Source organism: Palaemon carinicauda, chromosome 18 (genome assembly GCF_036898095.1).
Source record: "Palaemon carinicauda isolate YSFRI2023 chromosome 18, ASM3689809v2, whole genome shotgun sequence".
Classification (NCBI taxonomy): domain Eukaryota; kingdom Metazoa; phylum Arthropoda; class Malacostraca; order Decapoda; family Palaemonidae; genus Palaemon; species Palaemon carinicauda.
The window spans coordinates 23,530,997-23,555,136 of NC_090742.1; the positions used below are offsets into that span (position 1 = coordinate 23,530,997).

The 24,140-nt window shown below is 35.9% G+C and overlaps 2 protein-coding genes across 2 annotated transcripts; one reads left to right on the forward strand and one right to left on the reverse strand.

Moving 5' to 3' along the window:
- The first annotated feature begins 2,606 nt into the window (after positions 1 to 2,606).
- Positions 2,607 to 7,125, forward strand: LOC137657715 (uncharacterized). The gene is made up of 2 exons (XM_068392144.1): positions 2,607 to 2,773; positions 4,866 to 7,125. Exons 1-2 carry the CDS (start codon positions 2,771 to 2,773, stop codon positions 6,159 to 6,161), a joined length of 1,299 nt encoding a protein of 432 aa, XP_068248245.1. The 5' UTR covers positions 2,607 to 2,770; the 3' UTR covers positions 6,162 to 7,125.
- On the reverse strand, positions 6,162 to 23,602 carry LOC137657223 (putative uncharacterized protein ENSP00000383309). Its single transcript, XM_068391565.1, has 5 exons — positions 23,598 to 23,602; positions 12,238 to 12,481; positions 10,799 to 11,860; positions 9,763 to 10,376; positions 6,162 to 6,249 (listed from the first exon to the last, which is right to left on the reverse strand). The coding sequence occupies exons 1-5, from the start codon at positions 23,600 to 23,602 to the stop codon at positions 6,162 to 6,164; spliced, it is 2,013 nt and encodes a 670-aa protein (XP_068247666.1).
- Positions 23,603 to 24,140: the final 538 nt, after the last annotated feature.

Below are 24,140 nucleotides of genomic sequence, written 5' to 3' on the forward strand. Positions count from 1 at the left end.
TAATAATAATAATAATAATAATAATAATAATAATAATAATAATAATAATACATCGGGAGCCATTACTTTTAATGAAAATTGTATTAAAGAAGGTCTCCTTCCGAATAATAATAATAATAATAATAATAATAATAATAATAATAATAATAATAATAAAAACATACCAGTTAGCACCAGAGTTCTCTGAACTCTCCAAACGCCTAACCTCTAATTTTCTTTTAGTCTTAAGTATCGTCTAAATAATTTCCTGAATGACGAAAGCGAAGCAAGGTCTTTCCTCCTCCGTCTGTTCGCACGACCTCAAGGGCACAGTGTCCTACGGCAATCGTACAGACGAGCCTGGAACTTGCCTGGAACGATATCGCAAACAACTGGAAAGCGGCCAATGGACTTATTTCTTCACACACACAAAAAAAAAAAAAAAAAAACTTAGACGTTACAAGTGAAAACGAAATATAGCTCGAGGCTGTTCACACTTGGTTGAAAATATCATTTTTTTTTTCCAATTTTCAAAGCCTTTGTCAATCAATGTTGGCGGTCAATTGCAACGTGACATTTTTTTATATGCTTCGCTGGCTGGGTCATTAGCTGATTGGTTTATCGGATGCTCACTTGGTTTCGGTCAAAAATGCATGCGTGAGTTTTCAAACGTGTCATATATACCGTGGGTGTATATATATATATATATATATATATATATATATATATATATATATATATATATATATATATGTGTGTGTATATATGTGTGTGTGTGTGTGCGCGCGTTTGTATTCATATATTTACGTTTGTGTGTGTATTTACCCATATATATATATATATATATATATATATATATATATATATATATATATATATATATATATATATACATATATGTATGTAGATATATGCATATATATATATATTCATATGTAAATACACATATATATATATATATATATATATATATATATATATATATATATATATATATGTGTGTGTGTGTGTGTGTGTGTGTGTGTGTTCAAGAGTATGAGTTGAGAAAAACACTGTGTACTATTCTTTTATAATCTATACAAAAAATCTAAATATATTTGCGTATATGGTACAATAAAAATAAATAACTTAAAATATCTACATGTGTCTAATTACTAGGAGCCCCTCTAATTTATTCTCTTTGCTTCATTTTGATAATATTTTATTGCTATCCTCCCTCCTAAGAAAATTTTTTGCTTTTTCTCTACTTTAGTACAATGACTATTGGGGATGGCGCTGCGAGCTCCACACCTCTAGCCATTAGGAGACTTTCATACCACACGGAATTACTTCAGCAGTTTAAGGCGAAGGATTCACTACCCACTTCAAGGAGTCCACAACCCTTTACTGCTATCTCTGTTGTCATAATATTTATCAATAGTCAAAGTTTTACGACACTAATCATGTAAAAGGAAAGTCAAGAAAACTTAGATCCAAATATATGGATGTCTCAGTACTATATTCAAGATTGTAGTGGCCTATTGGAAAAGTCCCTGACCGGCGATCTGCTGGGCAGGGGTTCGAGACCCGCTCAAACTCGATAATTTCTTGTAGTTTGTGCAACTTCCCCCAACCTTTTGAGCTAAGGATGGGGGAATTTAGGGGAGCCTATTAAGTCTACGTGATGAATCATTAGCATCCATTGCCTGGCCCTCCCTGTTCCTAGCTTGGGTGCTGATCATATGTATATATGGTCAGTCCTAGAGCGTTGCCTCTGTCCCTTGTCTTTGCCTTTCATGAGTAACCCTTAAACTTTAAAATGTGTGTAACATTTTTGAATCAGCACTAATGGTATTGCTAGAATCCACCGAAATCATTATTTCAAAGAAGGCTTCAGATTTCTGTGAACATGGACATTGTTAAAATTGGCAGACTAATCCCCGTTTGTCAGTCGCGGTTAAAGCCAGACACACCTGACCTGAGCTGATCAACAGGTGGACCGAGATAGAATGTAATGTGACGCCGACACAAATCCTGTGATTCTCGCTGTTGTGAGACTTGAAATATCTTTCACCACTTTCGTTGAGAGGAAAAGGACAGTCTTATGCTTGTTGTTATAATACTTCTCTTTTATGTATCTAGATGCACACTCCATATTCATAGGAAGGAGATTTAAAGAGTAATCTTTAGAGTTCATTCCAAGACTCCGTTTTGCATTATCGAGATGCTCAAGATATTTTCTTCGGCTCAAGTGTTTCCTGAAGTAAAAACTGTGCATCATTTTACCTGAAACGAAGACAGGGGAAAAACTTCAGCCTCGTCTAGCTGCTACCCCGGATCTACTTGGATAAAAGAAGCACCTTGTCAGTTTTCGTAGTGCCACCTTTAAACAAATGCCAATAACTGCCAACAGTTTTCTACTTCACGAAAAACCAAGAAGACCAAGAGAATACTGAATGAACGATGTTTCTTCCCAGTGACCGCCATTAACAGGCCAGGAGTGCCGTCATGTTCTGCTGTGCAACTGCTGCGGCCGCTCGCTCTCGCTAGCAGCACTTGGGCTAACGGGGCTGGACTTTTGCTGGTGGCCAAGGGGCGGCCCTTCCAGTGGGTTTGGCCACAAGTGAGAGTGGGTATAAGAGGAGGTGACAGGGTCGCGGGCGGCACACTTGGTGAAGAGGGACGGACTCTCTAACAACATCACCTAAGAAGGAGAGTGAAAGGAGACAGGAACAGAGATCTCGAGTGCGTCCTCCTCTCGATCGCACAAACACACTTCCCTTCTCCAGTCAGACGACCAGCAACCGTCAACATGGTTAGTAACAAGAAGTGGGGAACAGTTCTTTATGTAAGACCGCTGCGATATCAGTTTCTCCAATTGCCAGACGGTTCATACTCATTGCTATTTTTCATCGGCACGAGTCGGCAAATGCGATGTCAAGTGATAAAATAGATAGATGCATAGTCCCATTCTCTCGAAACTGTGAAGAAGAAGTGACCGAGAAAGCAGTGAGATAAGTGTTACATGCCGGCGTTTACATCCAGAAACCTTCGAAGAAGTACTCTTGCATAAACTCAGAACTATTATCGTTAAGTTTTCATCGGCTGCTAGTGAAAGTTTTATGGCGCAGTTGCTTGCAAGTTTATTCTACAACAAAGAGAGAGCATAAGATAAAAAAAATGTAGTTTACTGAGAATAGTGAAGTAAATAGCTTCGGTAATGTGTCATGGAAGTTTTTAAATATTTCTTGTGAGGGAGTCCGAGTATGGAATAAGTGTGAAAATTGTGAGCACGATATATACATACATATATATATATATATATATATATATATATATATATATATATATATATATATATGTATATATATATATATATATATATATATATATATATATATATATATATATATAAGTATATATGTATGTATAGTATACATATATTTAATATCTATGTATATGTATGTATATACGGCATATACATATTTATACATAAATATGTAATATATATATATATATATATATATGTGTGTGTGTATATGAATGTTTTCTATATATATATATATATATATATATATATATATATATATATATAGACATAAAAATCATATATATATATAATATAGATATAAAAATAATATATGTATATATATATATATATATATATATACATGTGTTGTGTATCTATAAATACAAGTATTACACACGCGTGTATGTGTATAATATATATATATATATATATATATATATATATATATACATATATATATCTTTCTCTGTGTGTGTGTGTGTGTGTGGGTGTGTGTGTGCGTATGGCGAAGCACTTCAATAAACTAGCACGACAAAATACCTCTTAAACATCACCAAGTGACATTTCCATGATAAAATGCTTAATCTTATGACAATTCTGTCATGTTTAGATATGGCTGCAGTGAATTTTATCTTTTTTTTATGCTTATCACGCCTTCAGACTTCACGCTCACACCTCTGGGCTTACTTTCAAGACAATAAAAACAATATTGATCATATCATGGTTTTCTCCGAGCTGGCAATTGGAGAAAGCGCGCGCAACTTTCACAACAAAAAAATATTTTATATTTTCATTCATGTGTGAGGAGAGAGAGAGAGAGAGAGAGAGAGAGAGAGAGAGAGAGAGAGAGAGAGAGAGAGAGAGACGTAGTGGTTGGGGTAGCGGCATTGGACCAAAAGACAGGTCAGCTCAATATAATATGGTTGTGATTATCAATAACTTTTTACTTATGTACAATTTCCTTCAATAGCTTTGATTGACATTAACTATCATTCTTTTCTATTTATGACGTCACTTCTGTCAGTTTAGACAGTAGTCAGTCTAGACAGTAGTCAGTCAATCAGTCGATCCGATTGATTCATAAGTCATTAGATTCGAGTAAAATCTTAATTAGTATCTCAAATGATAATCATAAAACACCAATCTCTACAGTTTTCTTTTTCTTCTCGCAAAAAATCTTTTACGATTACAAAAAGCCTTAAAGGAAACTACATTTCTTTCTGAAAGCAAAATTTTGAGACCCACTGATGTTTAGTTTACGCTTAAAGGTAAAAACTCGTAACTACCTCTATAGACTCTTGCCGAGACCTCAATTAAACATAGGAAAATGTGTATGAACCTTATAAAGTGAGTTTTTCTATATTTTCTATCCTCACGAGTAAATAAAACTGCCGTCGCATTCAAAGGCTCGTCTAACAAAAAGTTAATCAAAACATAGTCATCATTATTCACATCTGTTAACATTAAAGAAATACTCTCTACTTGGTGTTAGACTTCAGTAGCATATAGATGTGTGTATTTCACATTTGGAAACTTTTTGTTAGTTTCACAGTAAAACAAACAGATTATTCAAATGGAATATTTCTTTTTTTTTCAGCGGTTCCTGATCGTGGCAATCACTGTTTCAGTGGTCTATTCAAGTCCTCGACCTGACCACCCATCTCCAACATTTGGTGGCTTCCAGCCAGTCCATGGATCCCGTGGAGCAGGACCTTCATCTGGCTACAGTGCACCTCCTATCGCTGACCATGGTTTAGGTGGTCATGGAATAGGAGGGGGTGGACATGGCATAGGAGGGGGTGGACATGGCATAGGAGGGGGTGGACATGGAATAGGAGGAGGTGGACATGGAGGTCCTACGAAAACCATTTACGTAAATGTACCCCATCCCGAACCCCCACCTGCTCCACTACCAATAGCTGCAGGCCCTCCTCGCAAGCATTACAAGATTGTCTTCATCCGTGCCCCTCCACCGGCACCTCTTCCACAACCAATTTTGCCTCCCCGCACAGAACAGAAAACTCTAATTTATGTTCTTCATCAAAGGCCACAGCTACCAGACCAGCAGGTTATTGAAGTACCTACTGTCAAACACAACCCTGAGGTCTTCTTTGTTCAGTATGATAATCCTCCAACGGCTGAAGAGTTGCAGCAGCTATCAGCGGGTAACCTGGATGGATTTTCACTTAATGCGCAACCATTAGGTCCTGGTGCTGGATATAGTGACAACTTGCCAGCAGGATCAGGAATTCCATTGTCTGCTGGTGGTGATTCATTTGGAGCTGGCAGTGCAGGATTTGGTGACTCAGGTCTGGGAGGAGCAGGTGGTGGCTTTGGAGGTGGTTTCGATAGTTCAGCAGGTGATTCAGGATTTGGTGGAGGTTTTGGAGGCCCAGGTGGCGGTGCAGGTGGAGTTCCTCTACCAGATCTTGGTGGATCTGGGCTAGGAGGTGCTCCCTCGTCAGGTTTTGGGGGAGCAGGATTAGGTGGTGCTCCTGCACCAGGCTTTGGTGGAGGAGCAGGTGGTGTACCTTTACCTGGTCTTGGTGGAGGTGGACTAGGAGGTGCTCCTTCGTCAGGCTTTGGGGGAGCAGGATTAGGTGGTGCTCCTGCACCAGGCTTTGGTGGAGGAGCAGGTGGTGTACCTTTACCCGGTTTTGGTGGAGCAGGTGGTTTTGGACCATCTGGCAGAACAAGTGGTTCTGGACTTCAGTTGGTTGTAGATGATGATGATAGTGGTCTCCCATCATTGGAAGTCGATGATGATTTTGATAACCGTGTTGGTCTTGCTGCATCTTCTGCTGCTGCTGCTGCTGCTGCCCCTGCTGCAAGAACAAAGAAATCCCCCGCTCCTACTGCAGCTTCTAGATCAAAGAAGGCTTCAAGTAGCTGATCACCCCATCCTCATTTTCATCTCTAGTCTTCCTGTGGCAGGAGTCTCCTGTGACTTCTTGCCTTGCAGTGCAGCTGTTTCCCAGATCCTGTATATAATATAAATATTCAACTTTTTTACTCTTTAAGATATATCTGCCTTTCTTTCTTGTTATCCACAGTTCCCCCACCACATTGTAAAGTGATCAAAAGTACTCTTTATCACAAGACATTATACTTTTGGCCGATGGGAGCAGCTGGTCCTCAGGCCCAAAAGGAGAGGAGTGGGTTCGGTGCTGGTGATCAAGTTCATGCAAATCCCAATTTACTTTGAGGTGAATTGCTGAACCAACTTCTTAACTTATTGTCATTAGTTTATGTGAATGTGTATATTGTAAATAGGTATAAACACAATTACTCCCCTATTTGAACTTAAATGCTGAACACGATTCTCAATCATTCAGCACATTTTCCCCTGCACATCTAACGAGGTCCTTTGTTCAACCGAGAATTCTGAGATGAAAGCCACAAAGCTTTTTTTTTCTTGTCATAGTTAATTCATCAAGTCAACTCACAAGTTACGCATGAAACTTTGATTCTAAAAAGTATGGCGCTTTCTTTTCTGAAAGTGACCCCACCTCCCCCTCCCCCAGTTAACCTTTTCAGCATACGAACTCAAGCTCCTAAACCTGCCACTTAACCATCCAGTCTTTCTGGTCAAACAAGTTTTCTCTGAACTTGCGTTTTTTAATATTGTCTAAGTTTTCACAAACTTTCACTCTGTTGGATATCACAGCCACGCAACCTCAGTATGTCAGATTTACACTAACATATACACATTTCTTTAGTCTGTTATTTTTTATGAAATGTTGATTTTTTTGAAGATATTTATTGTTAAGCTTTTTGTCTCCCTTCCTGAGGATCAATTCTTACAATGGCTACTCATGATCTGTACGGGCTGGTCCTCGTTATAGTCCCCCCCCCCCCCCCCCAAAAAAAAAAGACCACTACTTGTACGCCATTTCTCAGGTAGCTGCTCCCCAAATAAAAAAACACTGACATACTTCACCATGTTTGTTGTTAATATCTGTCTATATTGTTGTTTATTAATCATGAATTAGAAGTAGTAATCTAAATTACATGTATTTGTTTCTTATATATTATTGTTAGGAAATAAGAATGAAACTATGATCTGGGATTCTTGCATTATCTTGAATTGTCAAATTTGAAGACTATCTTTTTTCCAGTATTATTCGCAGCATTTGCGAAAATGCTGGAGCAATGTAGGCAGATTTAGCAAGGAAACATAGCTCAGCTAAACACTGTAATACCTTTAAGTTCAGACATTATAAAATTATATCAGTTAATTATAAGATTTTTAAGTAAACCTGGTGTGCTTTTTATTCTCCTCTTCGTAAGAGTTCACTGTTTGTTTTGGAGGCCGAAGGGCACTCTAGGAGAGAAGCCTGAATTTGCAATGACTTCGAAACATATCGGATTGTTTGAAAAGAAAAATGGATATTTCAGAAAATTAACCTTAATATATTTAAAAATCATCTTGACTGGTTTGGAATTATAAGCTTATCTGGTTTGGAAAAAAAGCCAAGCTTGGAAGATTATGAAAAGAAAAAAATACTGAAAGATCAGAAAATTCAAGATAAACTGATCTGGAAAAGTGTTTGATTTGACCAAATATGAAATAAGCTGGATTACGTGAGCCGGCCAGGCCTTATGTCCTATTGCCAGGATCTACAGTCTTGAGAATTAGTTGCAGCAAATATGTGAATTAAATGGCTTCTCATTGTACCATAAAAGATAAAAAGAAAATCTTTGACAAAAAAAAAAAAACATTCATCTATCACTTTACTTTCTCTGTAAAAGTTACCAAAAGATGTATATATCGCTGCAATGCAGTGTTTCTTTCATTACCAGAAATTCACAACCAGGCAACTCAAGGCTTGCACTTGCAGTTGTCAAAAGTTTTCTTTAGCTTTTAATTATAATTTTCCTTCTTTCGCTTTCAATGCATGATGCCAGAACAGAGCAATGGCGAAATGAATTTATTTAAGCTTTAATCAATTTGCTTTTCGAGCAATATAAGAACAAAATACATATTAAATTGCTACGAAAATAACATCATTAAACGGTCGCATGCTTCGGACTCGAACCGTAACAGTCGCTCAGTGGCTGAACGAAACATTTCGTTCTCATAACTACACGAAACAGAAAGGTACAATACGAAAAGAAACAAAAAATAAAACAATAAGAGCCTATAACGTGCATTTGAAACGTGATAAAAGAGAATGATTAAACCACATCCAGAAGAAGTAATGATAAAGCGAGAAAATGATTGAACGATGTTCATTATTTAACTACGGCTTTTATTTTTGAGGATATCTGTTATGTCATCGTATTAGAAAGTTGTTAGGAAGTAGAAAACTACCAAAAACGTATATATATATATATATATATATATATATATATATATATATATATATATATATATATATATATATATACCTGTATATATATAAAGAGAGAGAGAGAGAGAGAGAGAGAGAGAGAGAGAGAGAGAGAGAGAGAGAGAGAGAGGTATATTTCACACACAAATGAACACACATACATATATATATATGTATATATATATATATATATATATATATATATATATATATATTTATATATATATATATATATATATATACATACATATACATATACATATATATATATATATATATATATATATATATATATATATATATATATTAGATGTTTTCTGTTATTTAGTAAAATCGAAGAGAATGAAATGGTTAGAAGAGCTATTTTCTATTAGATAAAAGACTCACATGTGATATTATCTCTCTCTCTCTCTCTCTCTCTCTCTCTCTCTCTCTCTCTCTCTCTCTCTCTCTCTCTCTCTCTCTCTTCACGCATGATGAAAATCATAAAAGATAGCAATGATTTAACACAGCAAAGCCTGATTGAATTTAAGGTAAAGTAATGTACTGTATAGACTTAATTTGCACATGAAAATGGTGGAGTGATTCAATTACAATCTCTGTCTGTCAAGAATATAATCCCAATGTTGTGACGTCATGCCCTGTAGTATGCATTAACTTAGTTCAAAACTCGACGAACTGATAGAGAATGGGCAGGATTAAAGAACAGGTAATGAACATGGCATATATATATACATATATATATATATATATATATATATATATATATATGTGTGTGTGTGTGTGTGTATATAAGCCTATATATGAGTGTATGTATGTGTGTATATATACATATGTATGTGTATACATATGTTGTTTGTACATACATATATACATGGTATAGTTTTAAAATATATATGTATATATATCACATGTATACACAAACGCACATATATACATTCACACACATATATGTATAAGTGTGTGTGGGTACCATATACCAATTAATGTTCTTGAGAAATATTTCGTTTACTTTTCATAGCTTTCTCCTTTTTAATAAGTACCTACTGGTTTGCAATGCCTAAAAACCCCCAAGCCCGCCCCCCCCCCCCCCCCCCGCCCCTCAAAAAAAAAAAGGTCAAGACAGAACTTATAAAGAAGGGCGCTCTGGCTGGTAACAACTGTTTTGTGGGACCACTGATAGCAGCAGTCTTTGTGTGACCACTGATAGCAGCAGTCTTTGTGGGACCACTGATGGCAGCAGCAGTCTTTGTGTGACCACTGATAGCAGCAGTCTTTGTGGGACCACTGATGGCAGCAGCAGTCTTTGTGTGACCACTGATAGCAGCAGTCTTTGTGTGACCACTGATAGCAGCAGTCTTTGTGATACCACTGATAGCAACGGTCTTTGTGTGACCACTGATAGCAGCAGTCTTTGTGAAACCACTGATAGCAGCAGATTTTGTGAGACCACTGATAGCAGCAGTCTTTGTGTGACCACTGATAGCAGCAGTCTTTGTGGGACCACTGATGGCAGCAGCAGTCTTTGTGTGACCACTGATAGCAGCAGTCTTTGTGTGACCACTGATAGCAGCAGTCTTTGTGATACCACTGATAGCAACGGTCTTTGTGTGACCACTGATAGCAGCAGTCTTTGTGAAACCACTGATAGCAGCAGATTTTGTGAGACCACTGATAGCAGCAGTCTTTGCAGTCTTTGTGTGACCACTGATAGCAGCAGTCTTTGTGTGACCACTGATAGCAGCAGACATTGTGAGACCACTGATAGCAGCAGTCTGTGGGACCACTGATAGCAGCAGTCTTTGCAGTCTTTGTGTGACCACTGATAGCAGCAGTCTTTGTGTGACCACTGATAGCAGCAGATTTTGTGAGACCACTGATAGCAGCAGTCTTTGCAGTCTTTGTGTGACCACTGATAGCAGCAGTCTTTGTGTGACCACTGATAGCAGCAGTCTTTGTGATACCACTGATAGCAACGGTCTTTGTGTGACCACTGATAGCAGCAGTCTTTGTGTGACCACTGATAGCAGCAGTCTTTGTGTGACCACTGATAGCAGCAGTCTTTGTGTGACCACTGATAGCAGCAGTCTTTGTGTGACCACTGATAGCAGCAGTCTTTGTGTGACCACTGATAGCAGCAGTCTTTGTGTGACCACTGATAGCAGCAGTCTTTGTGTGACCACTGATAGCAGCAGACTTTGTGAGACCACTGATAGCAGCAGTCTGTGGGACCACTGATAGCAGCAGTCTTTGCAGTCTTTGTGTGACCACTGATAGCAGCAGTCTTTGTGTGACCACTGATAGCAGCAGATTTTGTGAGACCACTGATAGCAGCAGTCTTTGCAGTCTTTGTGTGACCACTGATAGCAGCAGTCTTTGTGTGACCACTGATAGCAGCAGTCTTTGTGTGACCACTGATAGCAGCAGACTTTGTGAGACCACTGATAGCAGCAGACTTTGTGAGACCACTGATAGCAGCAGTCTTTGTGTGACCACTGATAGCAGCAGTCTTTGTGGGACCACTGATGGCAGCAGCAGTCTTTGTGTGACCACTGATAGCAGCAGTCTTTGTGTGACCACTGATAGCAGCAGTCTTTGTGTGACCACTGATAGCAGCAGTCTTTGTGAAACCACTGATAGCAGCAGATTTTGTGAGACCACTGATAGCAGCAGTCTTTGTGTGACCACTGATAGCAGCAGTCTTTGTGGGACCACTGATGGCAGCAGCAGTCTTTGTGTGACCACTGATAGCAGCAGTCTTTGTGTGACCACTGATAGCAGCAGTCTTTGTGATACCACTGATAGCAACGGTCTTTGTGTGACCACTGATAGCAGCAGTCTTTGTGAAACCACTGATAGCAGCAGATTTTGTGAGACCACTGATAGCAGCAGTCTTTGTGTGACCACTGATAGCAGCAGTCTTTGTGGGACCACTGATGGCAGCAGCAGTCTTTGTGTGACCACTGATAGCAGCAGTCTTTGTGGGACCACTGATGGCAGCAGCAGTCTTTGTGTGACCACTGATAGCAGCAGTCTTTGTGTGACCACTGATAGCAGCAGTCTTTGTGATACCACTGATAGCAACGGTCTTTGTGTGACCACTGATAGCAGCAGTCTTTGTGAAACCACTGATAGCAGCAGATTTTGTGAGACCACTGATAGCAGCAGTCTTTGCAGTCTTTGTGTGACCACTGATAGCAGCAGTCTTTGTGTGACCACTGATAGCAGCAGACTTTGTGAGACCACTGATAGCAGCAGTCTGTGGGACCACTGATAGCAGCAGTCTTTGCAGTCTTTGTGTGACCACTGATAGCAGCAGTCTTTGTGTGACCACTGATAGCAGCAGATTTTGTGAGACCACTGATAGCAGCAGTCTTTGCAGTCTTTGTGTGACCACTGATAGCAGCAGTCTTTGTGTGACCACTGATAGCAGCAGTCTTTGTGATACCACTGATAGCAACGGTCTTTGTGTGACCACTGATAGCAGCAGTCTTTGTGAAACCACTGATAGCAGCAGATTTTGTGAGACCACTGATAGCAGCAGTCTTTGCAGTCTTTGTGTGACCACTGATAGCAGCAGTCTTTGTGTGACCACTGATAGCAGCAGTCTTTGTGATACCACTGATAGCAGCAGACTTTGTGAGACCACTGATAGCAGCAGTCTGTGGGACCACTGATAGCAGCAGTATTTGTGGGACCAGTGATAGCAGCAGTCTTTGTTGGATCACTGATAGCAGCAGTCTTTGTGGGACCACGGATAGCAGCAGTCTTTGTGGGACCACGGATGGCAGCAGTCTTTGTGGGACCACGGATGGTAGCAGTCTTTGTGGGACCACGGATGGCAGCAGTCTTTGTGGGACCACGGATGGCAGCAGTCTTTCTGGGACCACGGATACCAGCAAGGTTATAAAAGAGTAATCATCTGAATAAAGATCTCTCGTCCATCCAGGTTACGCTTTCCCTTTGATCAAAGATCGCTTAAGGGTGACAATTGAATAAACTAATAGACAAAACATTTCCATTGTCTTTTTCTTCATGAACCACATGCCCGATAAATTGTTTTAGAGACTAAACACCGGCAATTTTACGCTTTGGTAAGTTTTTTAACTCCATCAACTTTTTCTTTCTTTAATAGCAAACACCAAGTCACTAAGCAAACCGGATGCAACCAACTGGGCATACTCCAGTTTTAAAACCAGCACAAAAACTAAAAGGTTAACATTACTTTTACTTTCACCAACATCTGACTAACGCCAAGCTTCTCCGCTCGGTTCGTTGAGCGAACGTAGCTTTTACCTGGGCTTTTGACAAGATCTGCTCAGAGACCGTTTTTATCATAACATTTTCCCACGAAATGTGGCACGACGGATTAATAAAAGAATACAATGGAAGTTGAACGAGATGAATTTCAGTTCCTTGTCCAACTTTTATATTACTCTACAATAACAACAAATGCAGCCATTTTTAGTCCAATGCAGGACAAAGACCTTAAACATGTCTTGATACGTGTCTGGGGTTTGGCCAGTTGTCATCGTGGTACCACGTTGGCCAATTGCGGATTGGTGAAGTGAGATTTTTGTTTGATCGCTCACAGCAAACCAACCTAGTACACAAACCCGTTATCCACGTGAAGACATCTCCACTCAAGAGACATTAAATGAAAAAGACCTTGATATTAATGTAGTATCATCCTCTCGATGGAAAAATAACAGCAAGTATGAAATGATAATAATTTATGATTCAATATCATCAGGCTTACATAAGTCATTTTATAGTTTATATATCAAATATCTTTTTTAATTTGTTTAATGTTTTTAAAATAATTTATTTTAAATTTTCATTACTTCTTATATTGTTTATTTATTTCCTTATTTCCTTTCCTCACTGGGCTATTTTTCCCTGTTGGAGCCCTTGGGCTATTAGCATCTTGCTTTTCCAACTAGGGTTGTAGCTTAGCTAGTAGTAATAATGATAAAATATATAAAAATTAACGACAGAAGAGAAAGCCTAGTAGAATCCTAAACACTAATAAAACGCCTTTTCCTTTTAAAGGCTTCCTCTTACCTCCTACAAGTAATCTGCCAGGCTGAAGAGAGAAAAGAATATGAAACGATTCTTTTTTATGAGGACATAGAACGGGCGGGGGATGGAAAAACCCCCATGCACCGAATGATGCAATGTCATGCCTCTCACTTTCGATTGTTTGGCTCGGACACGGGCGGGGCAGAGCGTTTTCACCGGTTCTAACTACACCTTCCCCTTAAAATAGAACCAGAGTGGGTCATTACCCACTCCAAGTTCTCCAACGTCTTGCCTTCGAGAATAATTACCAGCTCTAGGTAGAATGTATTATATATTAAACACAGAAACACACATTTATAAATGAGAAACCTACAACTAGTTAGTAACGTAACCGTTGTTTATGTAAGCTATTGTTTTGAACTACTGGTTTCATATTAATCGATGTGATCTCTCTCTCTCTCTCTCTCTCTCTCTCTCTCTCTCTCTCTCTCTCTCTCTCTGAGTTCCGTATCAATATGTAATATATATCAAAACACGTCCAGTCAAAATCATCAGTTGAATTTTAAGATCCCAAGTGGATTCTGCATCATAATGTTACCTCTATGAAAGTCTGAAATGCTAGTAATTAGTTGGTTATTATTATCATTTTATTATGTGGTAATATAAGAAGGATAAAAAGCTAAAATAAAACTAATAAATGCTGTTGTTTTACTATTATCAACCAAATCGATGTAATATCGTTACCTATACTGTTGCTGTTAGTAATATATATTAATAAATGGTTTAAAGGTCTCTCGTGAACGGCAGAGGAATTTGACAGGACAAGTGTCCAAATATACGCATGATCAACAACCAAGCCTCTCCCCGCCCCGCCGTTCACTCAAGCTGGGACCAAGGAGGGCCAGACAATAGCTGCACATGATTCAGCAGATAGACTTATAGGCTCCTCACACCCCTTCCTGTAGTTTAACCCTTCCTAATAATAACGCTTTATCTCGGTGACTTGAATTTCAAACTTTCGAACGTTGATTAGTGTGTCTCATACTAATATAAGTGAAAAAAAGTCATATCCATTTAAGGAATATTAAACATTACTACAAGTAAATAAATAGATTTCAAAAAGTATAAGAGATTAAAAATTAAGGGAGAAGGACATTCCAAAATCAAACCACTGTTCTCTAGTCTTGGGTAGTGCCATAGCCTCTGTACCATGGTCTTCCATTGTCATGGAGTAGACTAGAGTCTCTTGCTTGAGGGTACACCCCAACACACTATTCTATCTTTTCTCTTCATCTTGTTTTTTTTTTTTTAAGTCTCTATAGTTTAAGATGAAAGTTTTATTCTAATATTGTTCCTGCTCTTAAAACATTTAATTTTAATTGTTCGTTAATTCTATGGTAGTTTACTTATTTCCTTGTTTCCTTCCCTCACTGGGCTATTTTCCCTGTTGGAGTCCTTGGTCTTATAGCATCCTGCTTTTCCAACTAGGGTTGCAATATAACAAGTAGTAATAATAATAATAATAATAATAATAATAATAATAATAAGAAGAAGAAGAAGAAGAAGAAGAAGAAGAAGAAGAAGAACTAATAATAATAATAATAATAATAATAATAATAATAATAAGAAGAAGAAGAAGAAGAAGAAGAAGAAGAAGAAGAAGAAAAAAAGCCATTCTTAGATTTATAAAAAATGATATTCACTGCTTTCTACTGCAAGAAACAGAAGACTAGCTAAGAGTTTACTTGTTTGTTACCTTGAAGATCTCTACACATGAACTTTCTCTTGTATTACAAAGATGGCAAAGCACTCCTTCAATCACAATTATTTCATCTTTATATAAAATATAGTTTTCTATAATAAAAGAATTAAATGAACGACTTGCAAAGCGAAGGAAAAACAATGTCGTTTATGGGCTTAATTGTGACCTTGCGCTTAAGAGATTATTTCCAAAGCTGAAAAACAAAACAAAATGGGACTCATTCTAACGGTCTGATGACGTCATCTATCAATTCAAATACGTACATGTGTTGGTATGGTAGAGTTCTGCAATTTTATTAAATTATTAAAAAAAATCTATTTAGACATTTTAGCTTACGCTCATTTCTCTATGCTCAAAAGCGTGTAAAGGCACTCGCGTTTACACACACATACACACACACACTCTCTCTCTCTCTCTCTCTCTCTCTCTCTCTCTCTCTCTCTCTCTCTCTCTCTCTCTACACACACACACACACACACAAACACACACATACACACACACATACATATATATATATATATATATATATATATATATATATATATATATATATATATATGTGTGTGTGTGTGTGTGTGTGTATACATATATACACACACACACATATATATATATATATTTATATATATATATATATATATATATATATATATATATATATATATATATATTGTGGAGAGTCCTGCGTTATTATGGAATTCCTATTAAATATGTGAATTTGATTAAGTATGCTAGTGAGCATAGAAAGGGCAAAGTTAATGTTAGTGGAGTCCTGTCAAACGAATTGCCAGTGAACAGCGGAGTACTCTAAGGGAATGTGTTATCATCTATGTTGTTTATCCTCCTCGTGGATTTTGTAATGAGTAGAACAGTCGGAGATGATGAAGGATTGGACTGGATTGGTGATAAGAAACTAGCAGACCTAGAATATGCTGATAATGCTGTCCTTATTATCAGAACACCACATGATTTACAAAAGCTTGCTTACCAGAATACATGAAATATCACAAAAGGCTGGGCTCAAGATAAATAGAAGAAAGACAGATGATGAGAACAGAGAATGCAATGTAAGATGAAATATCATTGGAAGGAGAAAGGATTAACTAGGTGGGATTATTTAAATATTTAGCAACTATGCTCTCCAATTCAGGGTCTTTAGAATTAGAGATTAGTGAAAGACTTAAAAAAAACAAATCAGACAATGACTAGGTTAAGTAAAATTTGGAAATCAAATCGTCTGAAATTACATATAAAATCAGATTATATATTACTTCAGTAAGATTAGTGTTAATATATAGATATGAGTCATACTATGACAATGAAACAATCTCCAAAAGATTTAGTAGATTTGAGAACAAAGCCCTCAGAAGGATATTGGGAGTTAAATGGCAGAACAGGATTAGAAATGAAGCTATAAGACAGATTCCTCCAGTGCCATATGTGGATGAGATCATGGTGAGGGGTAGATGGAGATGGTTTGGGCATGCTCTTCGCACTCCTCAAGACAGATTAATTAGTTCACCAAACATTCAACTGGGCACCAAAAAGCTTTAAAAGGGTTGAAAGACCCAAGCCTACATGGCTGAGGACTGTGAAGAGTGAAGTAGGAGATGATGAATAGAGAAGTGTTGAATTAAAAGCTCAAGATAGAGACGACTGGCGAAATCTAACCGAGGCACTTTGCGTCATTAGACGTATGAGATGATATATATGTATATATATATATATATATATATATATATATATATATATATATATATATGCCATATCATTAGCCGTTGATAGTCCACTGCAGGACAAAGGCTTCCAATGTGTCTTTCCCCTCCCGTCTGTTTAAGATCTTTCTACGGCAGGCTATAACAGGAAATTTTCTTTCTTTTCCTCCTAATTTTACAATCTCTAAGGACCCATTCTGTTATTCTTTATGTCCGTCTATGACCTGCCTTTCTCATATATATATATATATACACACACATATATATATATATATATATATATATATATATATATATATAGTATATATATATATATGTATATGTATATGTATATGTATATAAATATACATATATGTATATATATACATATATATATATATATATATATATATATATATATATATATATATATATATATAACAAAGCGCCAACATATATTTGCTTTAAAGAATGAACATAGAAATATTATCAACAAAAGAGATGGAGTGATAGAAATTGCGAAGGATTTCTATACTATGCTATACAATAGTGATATAAGAAATAACTTTTCCCATAGAAATAATGAAACACCTAAATTAATACCAAAAGAAACACTGTGAGAAATAATGAAAAAATCAATAAAAGGCATGAAAAGAGTCAAAGCAGCTCAAGATGTTCTAATAATTGATTTCATAATAAAGGGAGATTTCATAGCGGGTAAATCTCGGTGAACTTTACACAAAAAAGTCTCCAAAAATGCTGTATACCTACAGCTTGGAAAAACTTTATCATTATACTCATTCACAAAAAGGGATACACAAAAGCAAAAGACCTGAAATATCACCCCCATTAAATTTACTCTCAGTATTATAAAAAAATATTTACAAAGATCATATCATGTCAAACGGAAAAACAGCTAGACTTAAATCTACCAAGAGAGCAGGCAGGCTTTAGAAGTGGATATTGAACAACTGACCATATCCATATGATTAAACAGTTAATGAAAAGATCAAGAGTATAACAAACCACTATGTATGGCATTTATAGACTATAAAAAAGCTTTTAATTTTGTCAAAATTTCAGCAGTAATAAAAGCACTTCAAAGACAAGAAATAGATGAATCTTAGGTTAGAAAAGTTGGAAATATCTATATGGGAAGTAGAAAAATACTAAAACTACATAAAGATAGTAAGAAAATTCCGATTGAGAAATGAGTTAGACAGGGAGACACAATGTCTCCTAAATTATTCACAGTGTGCCTACATGAAGCTTTTAAGAATTAAGTTGGGGAAAATGTGTGAATTAATATTAATGGGGAGTACCTTAACAACCACAGATTTGCAGATGCCATAGTTGTGTTTAGTGAATCATGAGAGGAATTGCAACAGATGATAGAAGATTTTAATAGAGAAACCAGAATTGTAGGACTAAAAATGAATACGAGGAAAACTAAGATAGGGTTCAATAAAACTGCAGACAACAATAAAAGGTTATGGACGAACCTTAGAAATTATTAAAGAAAACTCGTACATAGGACAGAAAGCAATTGTTTTTCAAGGACACATGTATGTATGTATATATATATATATATATATATATATATATATATATATATATATATATATATATATATATATATATATATGCAGAAGAACCACAGGGAAAATTAAAATACGAAATATACGATTAAGTCCTGACTAGTTTCGTGATACTTCTTCAGAGTCTGAAGGAGTATCACGAAATAGTCAGGACTTAATCGTATATTTCGTATTTTCATTTTCCCTGTGGTTCTTCTGCATCTGAGCATCACGTTTTCCTGTGATTTTTACGCATATATATATATATATATATATATATATATATATATATATATATATATATAGCCTATATATATATATATATATATATATATATATATATATAAATAAACTTCAATACTGATATTTATATGGTTAATATTTTCTCATTTCCGATAGGCCTAATCTATCTTTACTTCAGGTATCAATAACGCAATAAAAATATTGTACGTAAATCCAATTAATTTCCTAAAATAATAAAACAATAGCTTTACTCTCTCTCTCTCTCTCTCTCTCTCTCTCTCTCTCTCTCTCTCTCTCTCTCTCTCTCTCTCTCTCTCTGAGTCAGTGACCGCTCCTTCTTAGGTAACAAGTGGCTCCTCCGTAAGCGAAGTGTGTACTTCAGACCATTTGCTTGCATAATCTATGACCTCCAAGGCCATTTTACCAAGCTTTCTCGAACTTCTTTTTTCTATTGCTTTTTCAGTTTCCCAAGCACACCCGTGTATGATGGGTCTCCTAGGGAGGAGATAACCCCTAAGGAGGCGATACCCCTCCCACCCACTGCGACAAACTCCCCATCTTCGTCGGGTGCTGCTATCGCCCTTCGGCAATAAATGTTAACAACGTGAAAGTAGCAGAGCTTCTGACAATGAAGGAAAGGAAACTAATTCTGTAATCCTCTAAATAACGTTGTACCCTAAAGGCTTCTAAGAGGGCATGAACGATCGCTGGCATGAGGCCAGCTTGTTTTAAAACAACACACATGTGTTACCTCATAACCGGTAAATCATTTTTCAAGTGGTAAAACTTTACACTTAGTTCATAATATTTACATTTCTTTGCTAAAGTTTATTGTACAAAGATCGTTTATTTTAAATGCAAAGTTATATATACGAAGGTACATATCAAAGTAATTTTCTGAAAAATGTGTTTTATATTTATTACCATAAGATTTTATCAGCATATGTCTATTGTAAAAATTTCGACTCTATAAATTCAACCATTTTCCTTTCGTTGTCAATTAACCCTGATTGGTACCCAATCCAAACTCCACTTACATTATTATTATTATTATTATTATCATTATTATTATTATTATCATTATCCAAGCTACAACCCTAGTTGGAAAAGCAAGATGCTATAAGCCCAAGGGCTCCAACAGGGAAAATAGCCCAGTGAGGAAAGGAAATATGGAAATAAATAAATGATGAGAATAAATTAACAATATATCATTCTAAAAACAGTAACAGCGTCAAAACAGATATGTCCTATATAAACTATTAACAACGGTAAAAACAGATATGTCATATATAAACAATAAAAAGACTCATGTCAGCCTGGTCAACATAAAAACATTTGCTCCAACTTTGAAGTTTTGAAGTTCTACTGATTCAACTACCCGATTAGGAAGATCATTCCACAACTTGGTAACAGCTGGAATAAAGCTTCTAGAATACTGTGTAGTATTGAGCCTCATGATTGAGAATGCCTGGCTATTAGAATTAACTGCCTGCCTAGTATTACGAACAGGATAGAATTGTCGAGGGAGATCTGAATGTAAAGGATGGTCAGAGTTATGAAAAATCTTATGCAACATAATCAACAATTAACATCACAGATGTATTTCGATCTTTTTCTGAGTATCCTTTGAAATCTAATTTCAAAACTTTAGTGAGGGTTTCATGTTTATCTTACATACATTTCTCCTTACTGATATAAACCCCTGGAAGACATTTTTAATGTGCTTACAAAAATAACGGTTAAATCAATTCGGGTTTAGCCTATTCACTTAGTGTGTTCTTGCTCTTCGAGTGCATTGGGTATGAGAGTTCCACTGTCTGTGGATTATTATTATTATCATTATTATTATTATTATTATTATTATTATTATTATTATTATTATTTCAAGCTATGCTATAATCCTAATGGGAAAAGCAAGATGCTATAAGCTTAAGGACACCAACAGAGATAAATTACCCAGTGAGGAAAGGAAACAAGATAATGAATAAACTACAAGAGAAGAATAAACAATGAAAATAAAATATTTCAAGAACAGTAACGACATTGAATTAGATCCTTCACATATAAAGTATAAAAACTTCAAAAAGCAAGAGGAAGAGAAACAAGACAGAACAGCGTGCCCTAGTTTACTCACAAGCAAGAAAACTCTAATCCAAGACTTTGAAAGGCCATGGTACAGAGACTATGGCACTACCCAAGACCAGAGAATAATGGTTTGTTTTTGGCGTGTCCTCCTAGAAGAGCTGCTTACCATGGCTAAAAAGTCTCTTCTACCCTTACCGAGGATAAAGTAGCCACTGAACAATTACAGTACAGAAGTTACTTCTGGAGCGAAAAAGAATTGTTTGGTAATCTTAGTGTTGTCAGGTGTATGAGGACAGAGGAGAATATGGAAAGACTAGGCCAGACTATCCGGTGTATGTATAGGCAAAGACAAAATGAGCCGTAACCAGACAGAGATGGATTCAATGTAGTAAAGTCTAACTGAAAAATGCTCGTTAATGATTCAAGGTCTAGTATAGTATTATTAAAAGGAGGAGATTAACCATCCCAATGAGTCAAACAAATTCGAGTTAAAATTATGCTAATTGATATAAAAAATCAGGTACGCATACATAATCAATTATTTATATTATATACACATCTGGTGCATACAGTACATACATTGAGTTCATAGGCATAGGCGCGTATGATTGTATATACCAATCGATTTTTCAGTAGTTCAATAGTTAGTGATTAATTTGACTTGCAACCAATTCTGAGATATATATATATATATATATATATATATATATATATATATATATATATATATTCATATATTTAATGTCTTACAATTAGCTCATAACTTTTAAAGCACAGAATGTGACCAATTCAATTAGTTATCTGAAAAATAAGTTTTAAATTTGTATCCACAGGATTTAATCTGCATGTTTCTATTATCAAAGACTTGGCTAATTGAAATGAAATCATACTTCTCTCATCGTTAACGAACTCTAGTATATGAACCAAATTCCATTAATGTCAGGAGGTTACGCAAGAACAAGGCTAACCCGTCTCGCCAGTAACAGAACGGAAACGAGATTCTGCACCGTCACTGTTCGCCGGGATCGTAAAAAGTTGGAGGAAGAAGAATGTTTGTGTATATTCCAGCTTCTTTGAGGCAGTCAGTTGGGGGCATCGAGAAAAGCATAAAAGGTTAGTTACCAGAGAATGTTCTCTTCTGGGTTTTGAAAGTCCTTAATTATCGTTTATCTCCATCCCCCCCACCCCCCCTTCCCAGCCCTTTTTTAAAGCCCCCAATGAACCTGTTCTTAAAAAAACGGAGGAACGTAATTGGTAGTAAAAATTCGCATTTTCGTTTTGGATTGATGTCAAAACTACCCACACTGGAACAATGAAAATTGATGTCTCGCGTTATAGAATGTCAATCATTCTCTCTGGTTTAACTCACTTGTTATTCATGGCATTAAAAAAGGCTACTGACATAAACATAGGCCTATAACTAACTAATATATTTGGTAAAACTATACCACAGGTACGAAACTGGCGTAGTATCTATGTAAAATATTTCCTTACGGTTATTATTATTATTTTTATTGTTATTATTATTAATATTATTATTACTATTATTATTATTATTATTATTATTATTATTATTATTATTATTATTATTAGCTAAGGTACAACCCTAATTGGAAAAGCAAGATGCTATAAGCCCAATGGTTTCTGAATTTATTTTTATATAATGAATTTAAAAAAAAAATTATTCTCAATTTTCAGAAAATTCTAATGAGCTGGGAAAATATAAAATTGATCCCATGTTAAAATAAGAAAGAAAAATAATATTCAGTTGATGTTAACTACTTTTTAGCAATAAATAATAATAATAATAATAATAATAATAATAATAATAATAATAATAATAATAATAATAATAATGGGTTATGGACTCGTGAATCTGGATCATATCTCTCAGTGTTGGGACCGGGGAAGTCATTCAGTATTGAACTGACGCAAGGTAGAAAACTAAAAAGTAGGTGCAGTTACGGGCTGAAGGGACGATGCCAAGAACCCTAAATAAGGCCTACAGTGCATTTCTGGAGGGGTACTGAAAGAACTATTTACCTAAATGGTACATATAATAGAAAACAAAGCAAAATTTCACTCCTAAAATTCACACACACACACACACGCACACACAAACATACACGCACACACACATATATATATGTATATATATATATATATATATATATATATATATATATATATATATATATATATATAAACTTTTAACTGGGCTCCACGAGGCACTAGAACAGTTGGAAAACCCAGGCCTACATGGCTGAGAACGATGAATCGTGAAGTGGGCCATGATGAGTGGAGAAATACAGTTTTGAGTTAAAAGCTCAAGATAGAGAAGACTGACGAAATCTAACCGAGGCCCTTTGCGTCGATAGGCGTAGGAGATGATGATGATGATTATATATATCTATATCTATATCTATATATATATATATATATATATATATATATATATATATATATATATATATATATATATATATCAGTTACGTGCCATGATTAATTCAGGGTAGACATTCGTGGTTTATTTTCCTGAATCAATTGTCAATTATAATAGAGCCTTATCACTAAAAGAAAATATCGAAAACATTTCAAAACAAATTTACTCACCGCATTTTGTCCATACTTCTTTATTGGAGTGTAGCAAAATCCGTCTTCTCAATTTTAGCCAATCTTTTCTCTTCAGTGGAAATTAACGAAGTTCTTATATGAAACAATTCTATTCCAGGTAAAACTCTATTATTTTTAAAGGCTGAAATAATATTTCAACAGAAACTGCAGTAGCAAAACTGGATGAAATTAATTTCATTAGTTTCTAAGCATCAAGTTGCACTTGTTCCAGACCGCTTTGAAGTAGGCCTACAAAAGCAAGCAAACCCTCATTTGATTATATCCAGTACACTTATGAATAAATTCAAGTCAGAGTAGTTTCAAATCTTTTCTTAGGCGACTAATAAACTAAGCAAGACTTGAAAGAAAAAAAAAACTTTTTTTAAGATTATCGTTTAAAATAAAGTTATCGTAATTATTCAAGAAGCTACATTTTGTTTCCACTTGTTTCAATATATCATCCAATATCAAACCGAAGAGGATTTATCCTCTCCAATGGAACAATTTTCACGGGAATTCGGTCATTCTCTTATCTTCCCTGCA

What these genes read in the sequence shown, in the direction of transcription:
- LOC137657223 (XM_068391565.1), bottom strand. An exon ending in GCTATCAGTGGTCTCACAAA is followed by an intron (nt 11,861 to 12,237) that starts GTCTGCTGCTAT and finishes GTGGTCCCACAG; the next exon opens with ACTGCTGCTATCAGTGGTCT. An exon ending in GCTATCAGTGGTCTCACAAA is followed by an intron (nt 10,377 to 10,798) that starts GTCTGCTGCTAT and finishes GTGGTCCCACAG; the next exon opens with ACTGCTGCTATCAGTGGTCT.